Genomic DNA, 25527 nt, shown 5'->3' on the forward strand with positions numbered 1-25527 from the left:
CTGTAAAGGCCTGGGAGGAAGAGTCTTCACTCCAAAGTACACCCACAATGTCTCTACAGAGGGACTCAAGGGACAGCTCCGAGTAAGCAGCTCAGATGAGAGTATTCCCTGTCTTCTCTATTGAGAAATGAGGTAGCCTTTAGATTTTCTTTTTTTCCTGTTGGTTGCCAAGGCAGTGCTAGTATATATGGCAATGTTCCACATCTTTCTTCTCAGCTAAGAACCAGAGGCAATGCTGATGTAGGTCCTGACATCCAATTTAGCAACTGCAGGAACACTTTGAAAATATCTTAATTTTTTTTTTGCCTAATTACTTTGACCTCATGTTCATATTTCTGTAAGCATTATAGCTCCCTCCTCCACCAGTGCCACCATGAATGGGTAGTACCCAGAACATAGTCCCTTCCTAGATGGGTCCCATCATTACAGTGAAGAAAGCCTAATCTCTATCAGGCTATGTGATCTCCCTGTAACTGGGAAATGAAGTGGGCATATAAGGCCATCACACTGTGACTGGATGGACTTTTATCTATGAGCCTTATGTATTGTCTAATGTATTGAATCACATCACAACGTGGATCCACAACAATGCTGCCCAGACACCAGCAGGCACTTCTGTCACACATTTGGTCTCACAATGGAGTTTATATTTTGGATGCATTCTTTTAACATGTTCCATACCCTACCACTGAAACAGGGCAGCATGTTTTGCCTTGTCATTCCTATTTACTATGTAGGGTCCCTATTGAAATCTCAAGATTCAAATGACCTAGTCCAGAGATACAGAAAAAATAACACAGAAAATGCAGAAGTGAATATTGATCATCACCCTTTTTCTTTAAACTTGTTTTTTTGCAGGGGCAAGCCCCCATGTACCCCTGATGTGGGGGGCAAGCCCCCCCACACTCCTCAAACTTATAGACTGCCATACATCAGAAAACAGGGAATATTCCAAAAAATGGCAATCTTGGATATATATTGTACATGGAAGTTTGGATTTTTGGTCATTTGGTATTTTGGTCTCCTTATCTTTAGGACTTGGTAATGCAGGTCCCAAGATTTTAAATGCTCAACTGCTCTGTCACTGGCTAGGTCAGCACCTGGGCTGCTAAATGTACTTGCATGACCTTGGGTCACAGCCAGGGCTTCACTGCTCTGTGTCACAAAACTGACTAGACTTTGAAAGTTTCAATATTTTAGATACTAAATATGGCAACTTTTCTCTTATAAAAAAATAAAGATCATGATTCAAACTGTGTAGCATCAAAAAATAATGTACATTTGTGTAAGTCAACTTTCTATAAAAGTAGATGTTCTAATAGATCACACTTGCAGCAGCCTAAGCATTATGGATTTTATCCTGCTTAAGCTATGACCACTGGCCAGCTTTTAAAGCTTCAGGATGCCTTCCTCACTCCCAAACCACTGTGGGGCTCAAGGAGAGACAAATAAAAGCAGTTGTTAGTATACCAATAGCTTCAGAGCTTTCTTGCTTCAAGAAGGGAGGCTAGAACCCTGACAGGAAACAGCTAGATAAGGAAAAATTCAATACATAGCATATGTAACTATATACAAATGACTACATACAACCACACGCTGGCAATACAGCAAAAAACGAACAAGGAAGTGGAGGGAAGGGACAGCTGCTGCAAAAGTGATCTATTATGACATCTAATTTTATGATAAGTTTACCTGCACAACTGTACTACGTTCAACATTAAGTCACTGTTACAGTAGCTGATTGTCAAAGCTTAGAATTATATACGGATGAATGAGGAATTCAAGAACCCAAGAACCCCCTAGAGAATGGTCCTAGCAAGGCTTGTTCTTGACCCAGAAAAGGAATCCAGTTTTTAATGTTTTGTAAAAGTATGTACAGAGGACCAAGTCCATCCCTTTCCAAAAAGACAAGAGAATAAACTCAAGCCCTGGTAGAGTGAGCCCTGTACCTGCCTGGAAGAGACTTGTTATAGTGAGAACAGCAGAAGGAAGTAGCAAATCTATAAACTGTCTGCTTCGACACTGGGTGTTCTTTGTTTTTACCTTCATAGGAGACAAACAAATAATCGGCCTGCCTGAAGGATTTTGTTCTGCCCAAGCAGTACCTGACCTGCCTGTGGACATCCAGAGTATGTAAGATTCTCTCTTCCTTGTTTTTGGGTTCTGGAAAGAATACAGGGAAATTAACAAATTGGCTCAAGGTAAACTCTTAAACCACTTTAGGCATCAAAGAAGGATATGTTCTCAAAGTAAACCTGTCTTTGTGGAAAATGAGGTAGGGTTGAAGCTCCATTAAAGCTTGTAACTCAGATGACCTTCTTGCAGAAGTCAGAGCAATGAATAACACAATTTTCCAAGTTAAGAACCTCAAATCAGTTTGATGAACTGGCTCAAATGGAAGTAGAGTTAGCTTTTCAAGCACAAAGATAAGATCTTAAGGAGTAGCCACCTGTTTTCTAGTTGGACGAACATGTAAAACTTCTTTCAAAATTTGCTTGACTTCAGAATATGAAGAAAGGAGAGATCTAAGGATAAAAAAGAAATGGTTGAAAGATGAAACTTGATAAAAGAGTAGGAAAGGCAAGAAAATAATAACTCACACAAATATTCTAGAATCAGAGGCATCTGGGCCTTGAAAGGGTCCTAGTTGTTGGTATGGCACCGACTAGAAACATTTTCCACTTACACTTACATGATTTCCTAGTAGCAGATTTTTTAATCTCTTATAGTATCTGCTGCACATCTTCAGAAAAAATGTGCATAAGGGTATTAAAACTATTTTATACAGGCAGTCAGTTGCAGTGTTTTCACGTTTGGGTGTATCAGACAACCCCTGTCTTGTGTGAGTAAATCCAGTCTGTGGGGAAGCCTATGGTAATTTCCCTTGGACATTTTCAAAAAAGAAGGGAATACCACTGTTGCTTGGATCTAAAAGGAGTCACCACCACTATATTTGGGGAACCCTTATGAATCTTAGAAAAACCCTGGAGATCAATGGTAAGGTGGAAAAGCATACAGTAACATTCCTGTCTATGACAATGAGAAAGCATCTGTCTTACAGTCTTGGTTGACAGGAGTCCTGGAGCAAAATTTCCTTAACTGTCTGTTTTGAAAGGGGGAGACCTATTTGTAGAGTTCTCCATAGCTTGAACCAATACCTGGAAGACACATGGGTGCAGATTCCATTCATGACAGTCTGTCCTGGTCCTACTCAGCTTGTCTGCTCTGGCAGGATGTAAGAAGCCTGAAGAGTCAAACTGAACCAAGTTGTTATCGCCCAGGCCATCATGGCAAGTGTACAAGGGTGGTAAAATCTGGTAACTCCTTGTTTGTATATGTACCACATCATCACTGTGGTGTTGTCTGTGATAACTTGCAGGAGTCCTGGAGACCAGATATGATTTAAAGCCTTTACAGCATGGATTACTGCCACTATCTCTAATTTAATAAAGATGTTTACTGAAAAAAAATCTCTCTTTTACATTTTTGTGCTTTTGTCTGTACTGCTCTATCCACAGCCCTTGCACTTTTACCCAATTGATATACCCCCCCCCCCAATCAAAGTCTGAGGCAACTGTTGTTACAGACTGAGAAAGAGATGGAAGGGAAAAGGGAAGACCAGGACTGAGGGATGATTGGTTCACCCACCACAGTAGCTGGAATCTGAAAAGATAAAGGGTGATGATGCTAAGACCAGACTGACTTTAGGTGCCACTGACATTTTCTTATGTGAAGTCTGGACAAAGGAATCGCAATAATTGTAGAAGTCAAGAAACTCAAAATTCTAAGAAATTATCTGGTGGGTTTCACAAAATGTTTAGAAACAAGACGTTGTCTCCGTACAGTTCTTTGTTCCAAGGAAGAAATGCCTTCTAATGAAGTATCACAAAGACATCTCAGAAAAAAATTCTTTCAGATGGTATAAGAACAGATTTCTTTAAGTTCATTTGAAAACAGACTGAGGAGGAACTTCTTGACTAATCAGAGAGAGAGTCTAGGCAGTTGGAAAAAGGAGTCTGCAAATATAAGATAATTATCCAAACAAGGAAAGATGTGGATTCCTTGAAGTTTGCAGTTAGCAATTTCTGGAGCCAAACACTTTGTATATATCTTTGGTGCAGTAGATAGACCAAAGAGTAAGAAAGAGAAGTGATAATGTAAGCCAGACACATGAAAATTAAAAAAATAATAATAAAACAAACAAAAAACAAACAGCTATGTGATGGTAAACATCCTTTAAGAGTAATATTACCATGAAACTGAGAGGGAGATCTGAGAAAGGTATAAAACTGGTTACCAAGTTCCATCTTTCTTTGGCACCAGAACGATCTTTGAATAAAAACATTGCTTGTCTGATCTGATGGTACTAATTTTATGATGCCCTGAGACAACACATGGTCCAGAACTGGAGGAAGCAGGGTTGTTTGGTTTACAGGAAGAGGAAGAATCCCGAGAAGGACGGAGGCATTTCCATTTCCATCTGTACCCCTGGATGATTCTCAGAACCCATTTGTCTGAGGTAATCTGATGCCTGGGGAAAATGAAGGCCAAGACTGGAAGTTAGAATGCCAGGGTAGGTGGGAAGGGGGAATTGAAGAAGCAAGTATTCAAGTCCAACCTTTCTGGATTGTCTTTGGTTCTCTTTCATTTTAGAGCCTCCTTGTCACTGCTTTTAAAATATATGTTAGTACCTTGAAACTTAAATTGCATTTTGAAAAAAAAAAAGGTCATGAGTTAGAAAAATTTTTTTATTGAAGTTGGAAAAGGTAGATTGGAAAATTTGGATCACACCTTAAATCAATTTTCCTCTTTCATCATTTTTAAGGACCTCAGCAACAGAAGGGCTAAAATGAACATCCTTGTCTAGTGGAGAATTTAAGATCTTAGTTTTAACATCTTCTGGTAAGTTTTTAGGACTTAACCAAGCAGATACTCTCATAAGTGACCCATCAGCAGCAGCTCTGGATGCAGCATCAGCAGAATCATAACAACACTTTAAAGAGTTTTTGATTATATGAGATAAAGCAACAATTAAGGAATTCAGTGAAGTGTTAACCACTGAAGGGATATTAACAGTTAACTTTTTCATGTTCAAAAAAATGCAAAAAGCACAATGTAAACTCAGAACTGAAACAAAAGCAGTTCACAGACCCCACTGGCAGCAAACTAGGTTAAGGAACAAACCTAGAAGGTTGAATTGTCACATAAAATTAATAAAAGCATAGGCAATCTAACTGCCTTAATTCTGCAACTTTCCCAGAGTCGATGAATAATATCAGCGTTTTAGTGAGCAGTGTGCTTCAGGAGCTTCTACTACCATCCGACCACTGGGAGGAGCTGCTCTTTCAGTTACAGACTTTTCTAATACTCCACTCTGCCTAGCTACTACAGAACAACATCATTCACTAGAGAAAAGTGACTTTCCTAACAGAAGTGAACTATTACAGCCAGAGAAAGTTACAAATAAGCCAGCAGGGAGACTAAATACTAACCACAATGCTGGAGGGGTTGGTTTTACTTCCAGGTATGAAGTTCCTTGGCTTAATGACTGGTTGGATGCTTCTTTTTCATTTTTGGCAGATCACAGGCAAGTTGCAACTACAACTGTTGGTAAGCTAAACGAATATGATCAAAAATTAATGAAATGTAAAAAGCTCCAACTAGCAAATGCATATCTTAGAGAATGTATCAAACTGAAAATTATTCCTAAAGGCTTAAGGCTATGGAAGTATCCAACAGGCTTAGTCCCTGACTCGCCTTTACATATTGACTTGCTTACATTGTTTGATAGATTTGAGTTTGAGTTGCTGGAGTTGTTGATAAAATATAATGATCAAGAAATCAATACTCTGAGCAATGCTTTGACTTTACTGGATAAAAGCATATGAGATGATGTTTCATATGAGAACTTTAAATATGAATATCTACGTATTCTTAACAGTATTGACCACTACATAGACAACCTTAAGAAAGGAAAGACTAAAACTAAATAGAGATCTGAATGACTATGCTAATGGGTTGGCATACCCAAAACCACCTGGTTCTCAGTTCAAAAGAAGAATTTCAAATTAGTTAAAAAAAAAATCCTTTGACAATTTAAGACAAGGCACTGGATATTGACTCTGATGGTGGCGGTGAGCCTCCAAATTTTGACTCACAATATGCTGGTCCAAGAAGGTCTGAGAGACTTAGAAATAAATATGACTCTCAGCCAAGGCAGGGTGCACAAGGTGGTTACCAAGAGATTTTTTTTCCGGGGTCCAGGCCCAAGACGAAGAACTGGAGGACATAAGTGGGGTATTGGACTTGCACTCCAGTGAGATTTGTCTCCCTTTTCACCAAGAGGGAGAAACTAAGTTTCAAGAACTTACAAATAATGACTACACCATTGTTTTTAACAATGAGAAAGATTTTAAAGTGTATAACTACTCAGATGTGAGTATTGACATGAAAACTGCAAATTTATTACTTAGAGGCATGACTTTCATGCCGAGTAGATCTTTTGATTTCACTACTACTGTCAAAGATATGAAATTGTTTTTGAGGAAGTTGAATTTTTCTCTTTTATACCATGACAACTTGCATAGAGTCAGTGATAATCTATGGAATATAAGCTCAATCCATAACCCCCCACCCCAAGCTTGCCTTGTATGAAAAACTATGTGAATTAGACCTTAAGAGCTTGCAGAAACACAGAAATGGACATCTCATGAATAATCTGAAAGAAAGTGAGTTAACCATTCTAGAATCACTGCAAAGAGAGAAAATAAGGGTCATGAAGCCTGACAAGGGGGGTGGGGTGGTAATCATGGATGTAGACATGTACCAGAAAAAGATGCAGGAGATCTTGGATGCTGACACATACAAAAAAGTCTCATTAAACGAATTGAATGGTGCATATAGGAAGATTCACTCACAACTGAGCAACATTTTCATGGAAAGGAGAATTGACATTCACCTTTACAATTATTTAAATATTATTACACTTAGAGTACCTGTGCTATTTGGCATCCCGAAAATCCACAAGGGCCTCTCTAACCCTTCTATGAGACCTCTTGTTGATGGTAGGGATTCCATCACTTCATCCTGTGCACAATATATTACACTTCATCCTGTGCACAACATTTAGATTACGAACTAAAGAAAATTATAGGGAAGGAACAACAGATATGCAAGGATTCGTGGAGCTTTTTAGCACATGTTAATAAATTCCCTATGATGCCAATGACACTCTAGTAACTATTGACATTAAAGATCTTTATACTGTCATCCCACAAGACATTGGCTTGGAGTGGGTGAACGAGATGCTATTAGAACACAAGGTAGCTCATGACACTATCACTTTAATTTTAGAACTCTTAGAATTGGTTCTCAGTAACAACTTTATCTCTTCTGACAACAACTACTACATGCAGAGTAGAGGGGTGGCCATGGGGTCGCCATGTGGTGGAGCTTTCGCCAATATTGTAATGGCATATTGAGAGAAAACGTTTGTGTTCCAGTCTAGGTATTACCCAAACATCAGATTATATCTCCAGTTCCAAGATGATATATGTGTAATTTGGAAAGGTACAAATAGTGAATTGGAGAATTTTTTGAAACACATTAATGAAACTACCACCTTCCTTCAATTTACATGGAAATATAGCACTCAATCTATTGATTATCTGGATGTTTCTTTATGTAAAGATCACGTTAACAACAGGTACGTGGCTAGAAATTTTAGGAAGGAAACGTATTATAATTCCTTCCTTTATTTTAGTAGCTCACGTCCTTTTCACCAAAAGAGGTCGGTCGTCAAGGGGCAACTGGTTCAAGCAGCCCGGATGACAACCACTTTTGAGGATTTTTTTCGAAGAGTGCGATTTCTTAAGTTCCATGTTTCTTAGAAGGGCATACCCAGGCGAACTTGTTGATGAATTAGTAGAAGAAGTTAAAACAAAGAGACTGAATGGCCATTTCAAACCAATATTGGACAAGCAGCATACAATTTTAGAACTGACTGATTCCCACAGAGAGGTAGGTGTTGGTGAGACTAACCTCCAGAGCATTTGTCCGAGTGGAACAAAAGAGGTTTCATCGGACTTCTCTAAGGCACTTGTTATTACTTATAGCAAGGAAGCTCATGCCTTAAGATCCATTTTTAAGAAAAATTGGCCTATATTGCTAGAACATTCTTACATGAGACAACACATGGGAGATAAACCCACAATTATATATAGAAAAGGGATTAACCTTAAAGATTTACTTAAAACGAAACAAGTAACCGAAATACAAAATAGACAGGGAATGACTAAGCGTGGGGCATGTTCATGGTGTCATAAAGCCCAAGTAGCCAACAGCTTTACAGTGCAAAATACCACATATTATGTGAACAGTAAACATTCTTGTTCTTCTAAAGCAGTGGTTTACATGGCATTTTGCATTTCCTGCCCGTGCTTCTACGTTGGTAAAACGGAGAGAAAATTCTGGCAGAGGATTTATGAACACGATTATGCTGTAAAGAAACAAAACTTAAATAATGCTTTGGCTAGGCACATTAATTGCAATACTGATCACAAATTCAGTTTTATGGCCATAGATTCAGTGTGTGTACAAGACAACAAGCCATGGGGGCTCCTTTTAGAAGTAAAAGAACTAAAGTGGCAAATCCGCCTACAGGTGGACAGTTGGCCAGGATTGAATGAGCGGAGCTCCATTGCCCCAGTGCTGAAATTGAAAACTCTTGAAAGGAAAAAAGTTGATAGCAACATCTAAACAAATAAAATGTATTGCCTTTTATTCACATTTTAATATATTCATATATATACATATATTTTAACAAACACATTTTTCACCTACATATTTTACATATATATATGTTTTATACATATATATATATATATATATATATGTATAGATAAATATATATATATATATATATATATATATATATATATATATATATATAATATATATATATTTTTACACTTTTACATATTTATTCAATATATAACTTATTTAATATATATTTATATGCATTTATTTTTTACATATAAAAAAAGAGTGCACATTTGATATTGGTGCAGTGACTTAAGCAATACTTCGTTAATCAGACACAAAGTTGTTCAGAACTATGTATAGTTTGTTTTTATTGAGTATAGGAAAAATACTTTTTAGAAGTATGTTATTATACAAAAATGTTCTAGTAGTGGTCTTTTACTGTGCATATATATAAGAAGTTAAGAATTCTACTTACAGTTCACTATTAGCTTGATAGTAATAGAGTGGCAGGCAGGTGCCTTTTAGAATGTGTGTGTTATTTTCATGACATGAAGTATTTAAATGTTATTAATATTCATGAGTTGATTCACCAATCAATGTTACAGGAAGTCTATATAGGAAGTGATTTCAAAATGACCAACTGTCTGATGAAGTTTAACATATGGTTTAAACGAAAGCGCTAACCTGATTTTTTATTTTCAGTAAATAAAGATTTTAAGTGACAATTCAACCTTCTAGGTTTGTTCCTTAACCTAGTTTGCTGCCAGTGGAGTCTGTGAACTTTTTCATGTTCTCAGAGGAAGCCAATAACAATTTCAACATGTGAGCCTGTCAGTTTAAAATTCTGAAAGTTAAAGTAAAGAAGAGTAAACTTTCTTCTCATATGTCATCAGAGGGAATGGAGATAACACTTACAATCTGTATAGCAGCATATATAGTTTTAGATAAGGAAATAACTGCAGGGTCTTCTTTAGAATTAGAAAGCACAAAGTTACAAGTCTGAGGTACTCTGTATAACTTAACACACTTTTTAGGAAGTGGAGGTTGACTGTCAAGGATGCTGGAAAGTGTCAAGGAAACATTCTCTAAAGCTGACAAAAACAGGAGGAACCGCTGCAGGCCCTGGAAATCCATCTGGAACTAATTGTAATACTTCTGCTGGGAAACAGGTATTTCATTCTGTTACATCTTTCATTTTCACTATACTCTCAGAAAAAAAGATAATTCTTTAGGAAGGAACTCTGAAGTAACACTTTCCTTAAAATCAGAATCCTCATCTTGAAGAGAAATCACTGTAGAAAAGCACTTTCCCTTTTTAATTCCCTGATCTTTTGACTGAATGTCAGGGGAATCTTTTTCTTTTTCTACCTGTAGTCAGAGAAGAAACAGGATTTAAAATATTAAAAGCAGATTGTAATCTTTTAGCAAATCTCAGCAAGTTTTTCCTATCCATAGTTAAAGAAACAGGAGAAGTAACATTGTAAGATTTTTCTTTCAGAGACTTTGATGAGCTGTCAGGTTAGCGTTGCCGCCTCACAGCAAGAGATTCTCCCATTTGATTCTCGGCTAGAGCGCCTTCTGTGTGGAGTCTGCATGTCCTCCCCATGGTGTAGTGACGTATAAAGACATGCAGGTAGGTGCGTGTGTGAATGGGTGTGCCTTCTTTGAAGGTTGGGTCTCAGGCTGGCAACTCGGTACCGTAAAAATCCACTGCCAATCATTAGTGGACCGGAGTTCCGCTGTGGCAACCCCTAACCAGGAAAAGCCAAAAGACATTACTCGTCTTTGATGAGATGTCAAAGGATTAAAGTCTGTCTAAGCCATGTCACCCATTGGTGCCTGAAGCAGTGAGGAAGCCAGCATGACACTTAAAGATTCCCGAGAAATTTTCTTTTTCTTGTAGACAGGTAAATAAAGAACCAAGGAACTGATTAATGCTCTACAGTTTAGCAGTCTGAAAGACAGGTAGTAAAGCTTAGTTAGTTAACTCTCTGACAGAAAGGTAAGGATAGTGGGTAAAAATGAGGATCTACAAAAGCACAATAATTTGCCCCTAATACAGTAATTCTACAGATAATTTAAAAATAAGAAAAAAAATTTACATTTTTTACACAACCATTTACAGGATAAAGTCCCCTCACAAGGTATGACAGTACATAATTTTCCTGGCATGAAATTAATAAATTCATATTTTTCCCGTGAAAATAAAATTGTGGAAGGATTTCCCCAGCAGGGTATTCATCTGCCTAGCTTTGAAAGATTGCCAGCAGATCATCATTTCCAGAAAGCTCATAGACGGAGCACACTTTGGTGGCAGGAAAGCTATAGACATTTTGGTGCTCAAACCACTGCTTTTACGCTCCTCGAAATCCACAGTAGTTAGGGTACATGAATTGTACCCTGAATCTTGGAAAGCTAGCCATATATACAGCTTAGATAAATGCAACAGCATCATCATTCTCTTTCGGCTTTTCCCGTTAGGGGTCGCCACAGCGGATCATCTCTTTCCATTTCTTCCTATCCTCTGCATCTTGCTCTGTCACACCAACCACCTGCATGTCCTCTCTCAACACGCCCATAAACCTTATCTTAGGCCTTCCTCTATTCCTCTTACCTGGCATCTCCATCCTTAGCATCTTTTTCCCAATATACCCATCGTCCCTCCTCAGCACATGTCCAAACCAACGCAATCTTGTCTCTCTTGCTTTGTCTCCAAACTGTCCAACATGAGCTGACCCTCTAATATACTGATTCCTAATCCTATCCATCCTACTCACACCAAGTGCAAATCTTAACATCTTTAACTCTGCCACACCCAGCTCTGAATTCTGCCTTTTTGTCAATGCCACTGTCTCCAACCCATATAACATAGCTGGTCTCACTACCCTCTTGTAGACCTTCCCTTTCACTCTTACTGGTACCCGTCTGTCACAAATCACTCCTGACACTCTTCTCCACCCATTCCACCCTGCCTGTACTCTCTTCTTCACCTCTCTTCCACATTCACCATTACTCTGAACTGTTGATTCCAAGTACTTAAACTCGTCCACCTTTACCAGCTCTACTCCCTGCATCCTCACCATTCCTCTACCCTCCCTCTCATTTACACACACATATATTCTGTCTTAGCCCTGCTGACCTTCATTCCTCTGCTCTCTAGAGCATATCTCCACCTCTCCAGAGCATCCTCAACCTGATTCCTACTCTCACTACAGATCACAATGTCATCTGCAAACATCATAGTCCACGGGGCCTCCTGTCTGATCTCATCTGTCAACCTGTCCATCACCACTGCAAATAAGAAAGGACTCAGAGCTGATCCTTGATATAATCCCACCTCCACCTTAAACGGATCTGTCACTCCCACTGCAGTCCTCACCACTGTCACACTACCCTCGTACATATCCTGTACCACTCTTACATACTTCTCGGCCACTCCCAACTTCCTCATACAATACCACAACTCTTCTCTAGGCACCCTGTCATATGCTTTCTCCAAGTCTACAAAGACACAATGCAACTCCTTCTGACCTTCCCTGTATTTCTCCAATAACACTCTCAGAGCAAACATTGCATCTGTAGTGCTCTTTCCTGGCATGAAACCATACTGCTGATCACTAATCTTCACCTCCCTTCTTAACCTAGCTTCTACTACTCTTTCCCATAACTTCAAGCTGTGACTAATCAGTTTTATTCCTCTGTAGTTACTGCAGCTCTGCACATCACCCTTATTCTTAAAGATAGGTACCAAAACACTTTTTCTCCACTCCTCAGGCATCCTCTGACTTTCCAAAATTTCATTAAACGATCCAGTTAGAAATTCCACTGCCATTTCTCCTAAGCACCTCCATGCTTCCATTGGTATGTCATCTGGGCCAACAGCTTTTCCATTCTTCATCCTCTTCATAGCTGCCCTTACTTCCTCCTTGCTAATCTGTTTCACTTCCTGATTCACTATCCCCACATCATCCAACCTTCTCTCTCTCTCATTCTCTTCATTCATCAGCCTCTCAAAATACTCTTTCCATCTACTCAACACACTCTCCTCTCTTGTGAGTACCTTTCCCTCACTATCCTTTATCACCCTTACTTGCTGCACATCTTTCCCAGCTCTGTCCCTCTGGCTAGCTAATCGGTACAGGTCCTTTTCTCCCTCTTTAGTGTCCAATCTCTCATACAACTCTCCATATGCCTTATCCTTAGCTTTGGCCACCTCTCTCTTTGCCATGCGCCTCATCTCCTTATACTCATGTCTACTTTCTTCATCTCTTTGACAATCCCAGTTCTTCTTCGCCAGCTCTTCCTCTGTATACTCTCCTGTACTTCCTCATTCCACCACCAGGTCTCCTTGTCCTCCTTCCTCTGTCCAGATGTCACACCAAGCACCTTTCTAGCAGTCACCCTTACTAGTTCTGCTGTAGTTACCCAGCTATTCGGTAACTCTCCACTGCCTCCCAGTGCCTGTCTTAACTCTTCCCTAAACTCCACTTCACAATCACCCTTTTTTAACTTCCACCATTTAATCCTTGGCACAGCTTTCACACTCCTCCTCCTCTTCTTGATCACCAGCGTCATTCTACAGACCACCATTCTATGCTGCTTAACTACACTTTCCCCTGCCACCACTTTACAGTCTCCAATCTCCTTCAGACTGGCCCTCCTACGTAGGATATAATCCACCTGTGTGCATCTTCCTCCACTCTTGTACGTCACCCTATGCTCCTCCCTCTTCTTAAAATACGTATTCACCACAGCCATGTCCATCCTTTTCGCAAAATCCACAATCATCTGACCTTCTGCATTCCTCTCCTTAACACCATACCTACCCATCACTTCCTCATCCCCTCTGTTCACTTCACCAACATGCCCATTAAAGTCTGCTCCAATCACTAGTCTCTCACCCTTGGGTACACTCACCACAACTTCATCCAACTCACTCCAAAATTTCTCTTTCTCATCCATCGCACACCCAACTTGTGGAGCATATGCCCTAACAACATTCATCATTACACCATCAATTTCGAGCTTCATAAACATCACTCTGTCAGACACTCTCTTCAAGTCTAAAACACTCTTGGCATATTGTTCCTTTAGTATAACCCTTACCCCATTTCTCCTGCCATCCACACCATGATAAAACAATTTGAACCCGTTTCCTAAACACCTGGCCTTACTTCCCTTCCATCTGGTCTCTTGCACACACAATATATCAACCTTCCTTCTCTCTATCATATCAGCTAGCTCACTTCCTATACCAGTCATACTGCCAACATTTAAAGTTCCTACCCTCACTGCTACACTCCTAACCTTCCCCTCTCTTCCTGCCTTCGGGCATGCCTTCGCCCTCCTCTTCTCCTTCGGCCAACAGTAGCCCAATTTCTGCCAGCACCCTGTTGGCTAACAGTACTGGTGGCGGCCGTTGTTAACCCGGGCCTCGACCGATCCGGTATGCAATTATGAAAAGTTCTCTGCATCAGTAATTTTTACCAATTTTTATTATTATTAGTAATTTTTATTTTTCTGCCAAAAATTACTGATGCGGAGATAACTGCAACAGCAATTTAATGTTAAACATTTGGGTAGCACAGGCACTGGGTGGACTTTGGGTTGGACACATGATAGCAGGGTATGGATCAGAAGGAGGAGGACATGCACACACTGGTTTGCAAATGGTTGCACTTCTTGGAATAAGTATGTGCACAACAACTGTCTCATGCAAAACTGTACCTTCAACATGCAGACAAATATATAAAAGTTTTAACAAATGCAAACCACTACACTTGCAGCACATGTCTTATGTATATCATCTTACAATGGCTGCAAGGTGTTTTGAATGTTTAAAACTGCATTAAGCATTTCAAGTTATAATGCTGGTTAGAAAATAACTACACTACAATAATTTATATGTGTGCATAAACAGATACATGCACACACAAACCTGTGTGTGTGTGTGTGTGTGTGTGTGTGTGTGTGTGTGTGTGTGTGTGTGTGTGTGTGTGTGTGTGTGTGTGTGTGTAATACAGTAAAGCAGTTACAGGTAAGAAAATGCAGGTGCTGTAGTATTCAATTGAAGGCACACATGAAGTCTGCCCCACTTGTAGGTATAACCTTTCCATACAGTTTTCTTATCACTTCAGCAGGCTTTTCTATGAACATCTGCACTATTCACCATCTTAAGGGATGCATATGGCATTAATAAACCTCCTACCTATTGTATCCCAAACAACTCAGTGAGAAAATTCTAAGGAATGTCTCAACTAATTTATGCTTCCACTTAACAATGTGTAAAAAAAGGAAGGTCTTAAACTTGCTCACTATAGGATTCAAGTGTCACCCTTGGCAATGAAGATTGTTAAATGGAGATAAATGTCTGTAAAACAGTAGCCCAACTCAGCTGAGTTCTGTACTACAAAACGGCTACCGTTTTCAGCACAGTTTATTTCGTCTCTGTGACTCGCTGCACACATATCTGTTTCATGCATTTACACAACATTCAGGGCATGTGAGTTTTTTCTCAAGACACTACATGGTGCATGAGATACACTTCTAATTTTAAGGATATGTGTACAGATTTCAGTTATGGAAGGCAGAGCCAACAGTGCCTAATGGGAAGACATGCTATTTATACAATACCATAATTGTGCAAGTCACAGACAGCTGTGTTTAATTGAGCATCCATTACTATTCAGGATGTGCCACACATAAAAGAGTACTTTGAGTGGACCACTGATGGTATGTGCATGAAAGGGTATGGAGTTTGTGACATATCTATTGCAGTATAATTAACTCAGAAAGATTTGTTTACATTTTATTTTACTTCTGCTAACTGACTATGAGAACTGGCATAAAGACTCATTTTATTCATAACAAGGAATCAAGGGAAAGGTGAATTATGTAAAACAAAAATATGACCACTGGCCCAGAGGCAGGTCCGGGCTAACAGTGATCCAAGTTCAGGAAAGGTTGGCCTGGGAGAACAGGATGAAGCATCCATTAGCTAGTTCTCCTATACCACGGGGAGAGTTTGTGGAATTTTGTTTCCTGTACAACCTCTGATGGAGGCCTGAAGCCTCACAAGCCAGCTTTTTCAGGGGTGTCAACAACATCCACTGCCTGGTGGGTGGACATGTGCACAAAGTGTGCTGGCACAGTTGCATAAGCTGATCTATACCTACAAATCTTGCCCAATTACTGCATTAATAATGACTCCTGTTTCTTCATCCATAACTCCCCATTTATCTCTAAACATCAAATACCAGAAGGCAGACTGCCCAAGAGGTTGGTGGCCTACCAGGACAAGGGTCATGTCCAGGCTTGCACAGAAAGCAGCAACTGGAGGATTCAGGGACAGGCAGATGAAGAATCTTCGGAGTAGACAAAGGCTATTTTCTAAATACACATAAGTGCCGTTTTTTACTGATTTTGTAATACATAGATGATGCCTATTAGACTTCAAAAATAAGTAAAACATAATGCTTAAGTTGTAAAGTACTGACATATGAACCCTGCTGCAAGAGCATTTTGTCTATTCTCATATGCCACCATGTCACAAGGTACATAAATATCAAGGGCAGTGCTTTCCAATATAGCATGTGTGTGTGAGTGTGTGTGTGTGTGTGAGTGTGTGTGTGTGTGTGTGTGTGTGTGTGTGTGTGTGTGTGTGTGCACACATGTTTGTGCATGTGTGCACATGTGTCTTAGATGACTTGTATGTCCACAACTGGGGTAGAACAGGAAAGGGTTCATAGGTAGGTACTAGGCTATCGGCCCAAGAGCCTACGTAAGCCTAGCCAGCAAGGTTCCATAGCTTACGCCACCCAAGAAAGTTATTTTCCTGGGCCACTGTCCAGCAGAGACACAGAAGTGATCCCCGGGGTTTATTTCCTATTTCCCATCCACTCATCAAGATTTTTCTTGAACAGTGCTAATGAAGAACTTTGCTTGACATAGATGGGTAGCTTGTTCCAGAGTATAGGAAGTCTCTGGAACAGGAATCTATCCCTCCAGCGTGTCCTGTTTATTGTGGTAACAAGGTTTAGGTCCCTAGAGCATGTAGCTCAGAGGGATTGGGATTTCTTTAGGTGTAGCATGTCCAACAGCTCTGGGTTTGACATAGCTTTATATGTTAGACAGAAATCACCTCGGAGTAGGCAATATGCTATGGAGTAAAGCTGGAGTTTTTTGAGGCAGTCAGTGTAGGGCATTTGTTTGAGGCCAGTAATCCTCTTTGTGAGGTACTTCTGTGGCCTTTCCAGCTGCTGCAGATGTCTTGTGAGGTACATTCCAAAAGGGGCGTTGTACTCTATAATAGGTCTAATGAGTGACGAGTAGAGGGGAACAATGACCTCTTTTTTCCTGGATGAGAACCCTTTTATGATGAGGTGTGCCACATAGAATGACTTCCTGACTACTGTGACGATGTGACTATCAAAGGAGAGACTATTATTATTATTAGTGAAAGACTGTGCATCACATAGAGGTAAGTGGAACAACTGAAAACTCTGTGTACTACAAAGAATTATGATCAGGCCACTGATGTTTTCTTCAAACAGATTGCAATCCTTGAAACAAAATGATTATGATTGTTGGCCTAACCATAATCCTCTCAATTAGTATTAACTGCTTTATTTTCTTATTAACAAATAAATAAACAGAATCCAATAAATCCTCAGCTCCCACCTTTATTATGAACACAGACACCCCCCGCCTCCCCAGACAGGTAGTTTTTTTTCTAATGTGTTCATTAAATAGGCGAGATTTGATTAGTTTGCTACTATGCATCCCAGTGGGTACAACAAGTATGTAGAGCCAGTTTAAACCATGTCAGAGGGGATGAATAAAAGCTTGTCTGGGGTATATAACAGACAAAAGAGGGCAAAGGTTGGGGGGGTGAAAAGAAATTTTTGGAATTGCGGAAAGATATTAGAGAGCAGGATGGCAATGGGGATGAAGTAAGAGAGAATTACAAAGTTACAGACACAAGCCAAATGGGATGAAGAAGGACAGGTGGAAGTGAAACTGTCAGAAGATAAGTAAGGTACAGGGCAAAGGAAGAAACAGAATTAAATTTATTCAAATAACAAATAAATGACTAGCATAAGGAGGCAAGGATAAGCTTTGCAAACAGGACAGGAGGGATGGTAGGCATAGTGAAATAAGGGAAGTCTTGGTAGCCTAACACAGGACAATGTACTGGCAGGTAGACAATGGAATAAGGGAGATTTACATAAAAAGGTATGGAAAGGAGAAGTATTACGAAACAAACTGAAAGGTGTTGAACAGTGCCATAAGGAAGGATGAGGTCATTACAGCAATCTTGTATGTGAAGGGAGGCAAAATCGGAAAGCCAGAAAGGATTCATGTGGAATTTTATAAGAAGACAGGGTATGGAGATAGTTGACAGCTTAACAGGGGTTTATAATTAAATTTTTAGAAAGGAGCTGGTTATCAGTCTCTATGAAAGAAACAACTGTGGTGGTTCTGCTGAAAGGGAGAGACAAACTTCAGCCCACCTTTTTTATACAATGCTGTTGTGAAGATATTTGCTAGGGTGCTAGCAGTTAAGACTAGAAAAAAATGTTCCATGTATTACTGAGTCTGTGCAAGCAGAGGGTGTGACAGGGAGAATGTTGGATGACCGTAGGAGTCTGTTAATGGGTTCTGAAGGGGGGGGGGTGAAAGGAGGTATAAACAGTGCGGGCACTGATTTGTTCAACATTCAGAAATCATCTGGCACAGTTAATTTGGAGTTTCTGTTTGAGACATTAGAGCAAGAGGTTGGGAATGCAGTTTTTGTAAAGGGTATTAGAATGCTATAAATAACACTCTGAATTCTAACTGCAGCAAATAGAGGAGTACCAGAGCCAGTGAGGTTAGAAAGGTGGTACAGATGGGGCAGGTGTCAATTTTTTCTACATTCAGAAAGTGTCTGTCACAAGTAATTAGGAGGTTTTGTTTGTTTGTTTGAGACATTGGAACAAGTGGTTTGGAATGTAGTTTTGTAACATAGATAAAAGCACTACACATCACTTGCAGTCTAATTCAGACTGTACCCAATGAAGCCAGTGAGGTTAGAAAGAGGGAACTATGTATCTCTTGCACCTTGTTTGCAGTAATGGACAAGTCAACTAAAATGAGAGGGAATTTGTGACGGGGTGGGGAGAGGTGTAGAAGCAAGTTAAACCTGTATGCAGATGACTCTTTCTAGCACACATAAACATATATAAAATTGTTACTGGGAGTACTGACTATTTTTAAGGGCTCTGGTTTGTAATCAGTAACAGCAGTGCTAGAGAAAGGCAAATGGGAGGTGCAAAGCATGCCAGTTTCCAAAGGCTGGGTGAGGTATCTGGATAAAAGATGTAGTCCATAGTGACACAGACATGTATATACAACTCACTGAAGTTGCTTCAAAATACCTACGGTTTATTAGATAAGTGAAGGAGCAGAACTGGGTCATTAAGTGGACAGAAAGAAGAAGTGTGGGTGATGGTGATACTACATGCAAAGACTCTATAACAGGCTTATATTTAAAGGTAAGGGGTAAGGACCAACAGGAGTAGGTTAACAGCAGGTGAGCAGCCAGGGGATTGGGATATCACTTAATTTTGCTTTATAAGCCACTGCTGTTAATATGAACCAAAAGGTAAGAGTAGGGTAGTGAGATGGTTAATTACGATTGGTAAAATCTGAAAGCATGAGATGGGGGAAGGACACAGAGAACCTACATCAAGTGAAGAAAAACACAAAGAAAAGGATGTGTCAGAGGGTAGAAGAAATTCCAAAGTATAGAGAAGAAGTGGGATTGGAGGTATTGAAAAGGGAAGGTGGGGCAGCTTGGTCAGGACCATTAGAAACAGCTGAGGGAAAATGAGTGGTCAGTATAATGATTTGTGTAAATGCGATATGGATGGGATACTTAAAGATTTTCTGAGGTGCTGAAGATGTTTAGGTTGGGGAAGTGGGATTGTCTAGACTATAAAGGAATAAAAGGATTGATAAGAGGCAGGTGTGAAGAAGATGCATGTGCAAGTAAAGATGCAAGTAAAAAGTCTGGCTACACAAAAGCGAAGAAGAGAAAAGAAAGACAAGGAAAAGACACAGCAAGCTAGGTGACACAGTGGGAAGAAAGGGATGAATTTCATGAAGTGAGTTCTGGTGGAAGGAAAGACGTTGTGAAAAGAAAACAGACACAGGAGACATATCTGCAGGTCTTACATGTGTGGTGACAGTAAAAGATTTGCTGAAGAGTGGGTCTGCAGTAAAACTATAACAGAAAGGGAGGGAGGGAGGATCAAACAATTTACATATCTGGTGGCAAAGCACAGTGCTGCAGAATGAACTATGAGTAAGGAGAAGGGTGATAAAAGGAAAAAGAAACAGAAAAAAGGCCAGAGAGAAAATAGTGGAACTGATTATGGTAGTAGGGTGGGTAATGTACGAGACATTAAAGCAATGAAAGTAATTGGGCAGAGCTGTCATGGCATGGTGAAGTATAGACAGCTAGTCAGTGGGACAGATGAAGAGAGGCATGAGCATGGCCTGTTGTACTGAGAGTTACTGGGCACGGTGAAGCAAAGAATCACAGACACTGAGCACCAGAAAGAAGGGGAAGTAGCAAGAGTCTGGCCTAAGGAGGAGGATTGGAACAGTGAGAAAGACACATAAGGAAAGCAAATATTGAGGAGGAAGATAGTTGAATATACTGTTAGTAATGGCTGATGGCACAATGAAGACGCTCAAATTATGAGAAGGATGGAAAGTGGCTAATTGTGTCAAAGATTATCATTTGATGCTAATAATGTTGTAGTACATACAAACTGCTTTTAAAATAGGATTTTCTTGTATAGTTTCGTACTGAGTCTTTCAGTAGTAATGTTATTCATGTAAAATAATAAAATTATTAAATAAGAAAAACAATTTAGGGCTAAAAAAAATCACACTCTTACCATCTGTCTCCATGGTGAATAAACAGCTGCATGATAATATGTCTTATAACACTATATGCTTATAGTTATATCTGCATTTGTATCTATATAAATCATTATGTGTGTATATATATATATATATATATATATATATATATATATATATATATACTTACACACCCTGGGATTCATTAATCCCTACATTAAGTATACACCATTCTGAGTGAACAGACAACATACGCATAAACTCCCACCTTCTTCCTCCCAATTTTAGTTTTCCTACTGATTTTCTAGCAGCCTTAAATAATATTAAGGGATTCATAAAGGTTACCACAAACTGTAGACAACATGTATACTTTGTGTAATCTTTCTGAGTGACTAGAAAGCATAAAAAATGTGGTAGTGGTCTTCTTGAATACAGATTGTGTACACATTGTGTACACTTAGTGTAAGCATTAATGAATACGGCCATAATGTATATCATACTTCTGAAGAACTTAATATCATTGCATACCTCTAACTCGGGAATGGGTTCAGGCAGATATCCCAGAGAAGTCTTCATTCGTTCTACAATTTCTTTCCCTTATAATAACACCAAAAGGAAAAAGAAGAAGAAAGTGTTAAGAGTTTATTTGGCTGGCTGCACTTAACGTGTAATAACATTGCAAATATGGTATTTTCATTCAGGAAAATGAGACAGATCTTTATCTCCAATGTTAAGTCGTCAACAGTAGCAAGCTGTACTACAAATAAAGCACTGTTTCATGAAGACACAATGTGAATACAACTAATACAATTCCAGCAACTGCTGGTTACCAATACGTCTTTTCTACTAAAAACAGTATTGTATCCATGACAGGCAGGCTAAACTGAAGTAAAGCTACAGTATCCAGGACGCCTGGAAAATTATGCCTATAATGTTTTTGCAGTTTCACAGATTATACTCTTCTTGGCACAAAGTCCAGTCTTGTTTTAATTATTCATCTTAATTATATCTGGGTTAAAATTCGGTAAAATTTTATCATTTACGGTTATGCTATCAGTATAAAAACATTACAGTGTGTCACAAGAAGTGCTCTAGTGACAATGTTTTCAAGTAATTTATCCTCTGCTTTGGTTTCAAAATATTTGAATATGTTTAATTCTTTGCTGGCAGAGTCAATGGGGCAAACATATAACAAGATCCCCCACTCATCCTTGATGAAACAATAATCAAAACAGTCTTTGTGAGGCAGGCAACTTACTTTTAAACACCTTTACTGAATTATCACTTAGGACATAGACCAATATACATTTATATAAAAGAAAACAAACCATGTTAACGTGTTCACAGTGATAAACATTTACATCACATATGTTTTATACAATTATCATCAAACCAGCATTACATAAACTGATCAATTCCTGCTTTCCCTCAAATGAAACGCCACATACAAAACATTATTCTGCATGTATTGCTCACAATTTACATTTTTTCAATTTAATTTGCTTCTACACTGCAGTAAAGATCCAACTTCAAGTTCTTTTATCTCTGTTACAGTATTCACAGCTTCAAACACAGTTGGTTTAGCCTTTGATTTTAATTTTCTAGTAACTGCTTTTTTGGCAACTGCCAGAATTAAACTTAAGACAGCCTCACTATGTCTAAGCAATTCAGATCCAATATCCTAGCTCAAAGCATTTTCTTATGTACACCCATTTGCTCACCAAATATTATTGACAGAGTACTCTACAGGGAATTTTTAAAGTCTGCCAACTTATTACACTTCCAGAACAAATGTTCCCAGTTACCTCTTTCTTCCCCATCTCACCTAAAACATTTGCCATCTACCTGAAGAAAAAATTATTTGTAGTCTACTTTGGGTATAAAAATACCTAAGCAAACAAAAGTTTTAAATCTTCTACACTTTGTTGCATACTTGGGAGCCATACATACTTCTTCCCATTGTTTCCTTGTGAATTGCTTATCCACACTCTTCCTGGTCTTTTCTAACCTTCTCTGATTGATTCCTATAGTTAACATGCAGTATTTTATATGCCATACGAATTATGTTTTTTTAACAGCTGGTTCTGTTCTAGATTCAAATAAAAACTTTACCAGACAATATCTTTCACTTAGGATTCCCCTATTCCTTTCTCTTTGCCTGTACTCTGATATTAATCCCTTATAGGGAAGGCAACCTCTAGCCTGTAGTTCAAATGGCTTCTTAGTTTTTCATTTTTATTTTTTTGTCCAAATGTCTTCTTGGCCTCTTCCCCTTCTATTACCTTTCTCTCTCTAGTTATTTGCTCCTAATACCTTGGTTCCTTTGCAGTTTTCTCCAGTAAATTGCAGCCCTCTCGTGCCTATTCTCTGAACTCCTAATTGCAATCATCCCTATGAGAAGAATCTCCTTTCTCCATTCTCATGTTGGCTTAGTTCTTAGAATGCTTCCTGTTAGTCTAGGAATATAATATTCTGTATGGTTGTTGTTATTCTCTGTAAGGATCTGCATCCAAAATCCCACTCTCTCCTTAATTCTTGAATCTTCATTTTTATTTCATTTCCTCCTGTCTTAACTGTTAATTGTTGAGCTTCATCTACCTCTAACCTTGGCATACCTAAGTCTTCCAAAAATATTTCCATTTGTACTTTTTCTTGATTTCCACATACCTCTGCTTTAGACAAACTTTTTGTAATTTTTTTTTAAATAGGCAGGTGACGTTTTAATCCTAAAATGATCATGATAAAAATAGACAAGACGTACAGGTATCCTTCCTGATCAGAATCATGAGCAGTCTTTTAAAAAGGTTGGAGACCATGATCTATTACAAGTTTGTTTACCAGAAGTGCATACTATAAAATATAAGGAGAGAAATACATTTTTCTAAGCAAGCAGGATATGCTATGTAAAGTTAAGCAACCATCTTCCTGCAGATCAGTATAACACAGCCCTTACAAAAAAAGACTACAGACTTACTTGAAAGAGCTCCGGTATCCCAGGCACTGCACTGACTAGGCTGCTCCAGTTATCAGGCGAGGGGCTGCTGGCTATTTCAAAAGAACTCCAAAAAGATTTAGGAAAGGTATTTTTTGTCTTCCTTGCCTCAGTCCTCTGCAGTCAGCTACTTTCATTTATTGGGGCATGTAGGCTAAAGCATTCTTATGGAGACCTTTAACTTTCATTTGTTTAAAACAGTTTTGTGAATCTTATGCTGGGGAGAACACTATTTATAATTTAAGCACCATGTGATGCCCATGCCCTGGCCCAGCAATCAAGGCGCCTCAATCCTCACCACTGACACCAGTGAGGTCGTCTCCTAGAAGAGGAAAGGATAACTAATACACACAGTAAAGTACAATTTCCCTTAAGTGCACGCAGAGATCACAGTCAGTCTGGGGCTTGTTGCTCCTTTGCTCACCAGGTCCCCAATAAGACTTCCCACTGGCACAGCTATAGGGTCCAGGTCTCAGCCTAGCAGGGCAAGCTAAAACCTCCAGTACCCTCTCTGTCCAACCAGTGCTTCGTGTCCCTGCCAAGTAGATGACACACCACACACACACACACACACACACACACACACACACACACACACACACACACATACAGACACACACACACACACACACACACACACACACACACACACACACACACACACACACACACACACACACTTTGAGTTAAGTATTTATACAACTTCACAGACACATAGCCCACAGACTCAGTGTGCCACTCAACCACAGCCCATAAGGCAAAACAGCGTACCCAACACACTAGTCATAGGTGACTCTATAGTCAGGCACACTGATGTCCCACTCACCAGGCTAAACAAGGAGAAGGTCACTGTCAGCTGCCTGCCGGGTGCCAGGATCTGCCACATAACCCACGCACTCAGGTCACTCCACAACAAGTACAAATATGACTCTGTGATTGTCCATGTTGGTGTGAACGACCTGAGATGTACCTCCCTGGACTGCATGAAAAGAGACATGGAAGAACTCTCTGATCTTGTAGCCCAGGCAGGTATGACCCTAGCCCTGAGTAGCATCCTGCCATCACCCAGAATGATACTGCAGTACAAGGACAAAATGATTGACTTCAACAATTGGCTAAGCTTCTGGTGTCATTCTAAGGGGATCCAGTATCTGTCTGCCTAGGATGACATGGTCGACAGACCACGATGCTTTGCCAGAGATGGCCTGCACCTGTCACCCCTGAGATTCCGGACACTGGCAAAGGCTCTTGCCACCCCTATAGTGCCTTTTTTAGGCAAGGTTCAAATGACAAATTCACCACTATAACAGGAACAGGCAAGCAAAAACTGAGGGTAATGCTACTCAATGCTAGAAGTCTAAATCTCAAAATGCACTCACTCGAGGCACTCGTTAAAATGGAGAACATTGATGTCTGTGCAGTGACTGAGACCTGGTTCAAGGCTCCAGACAGCACCCCTGCATTACCAGGCTATAACTCATACCACACTTTTCAGCCATCTAACCTGGACCGGAACACCAAAGGCGGAGGTGTGTCCATATTCATTAAGGATATCCACACCTCCAGCCTAGTTGCTAAACATAATGCAGCCGAGGTTATCCAAGTGCAACTAACTCTGGGCAAAACTGCAATCCAAACTGTAGCTTGCTACAGATCCCCCATCATGCCCCAGGATTCCCACTTCTCTTTTCTTGATTTACTGGAAAATATTAGAGTTCAACCAAACACTACAATATTGGGTGATTTCAACTACCCCACCATTAACTGGGAAAACTACTCATGTACCAACTTATTCACTCAGCGCTTTCTGGAATTCATAAATTCCAATGCCCTGGATCAACTTATCCACACCCCCCACC

At 39.6% G+C, this 25527-nt stretch overlaps 1 protein-coding gene across 3 annotated transcripts in view; it reads right to left on the reverse strand.

The window, feature by feature from the left end:
• The window catches only part of LOC122802714, a 265703-nt gene that overhangs the window by 178863 nt on the left and 61313 nt on the right, over positions 1-25527 (reverse strand). For all 3 annotated transcript variants that reach the window (XM_044072468.1, XM_044072467.1, XM_044072469.1), the window contains exon 4: positions 21205-21272. In XM_044072468.1, the coding sequence (XP_043928403.1) occupies positions 21205-21272 (68 nt within the window). The remainder of the gene's footprint in view (positions 1-21204; positions 21273-25527) is intronic.

Source organism: Protopterus annectens, chromosome 5.part0 (genome assembly GCF_019279795.1).
Source record: "Protopterus annectens isolate FY-2018-M chromosome 5.part0, PAN1.0, whole genome shotgun sequence".
Classification (NCBI taxonomy): Eukaryota; Metazoa; Chordata; order Ceratodontiformes; family Protopteridae; genus Protopterus; species Protopterus annectens.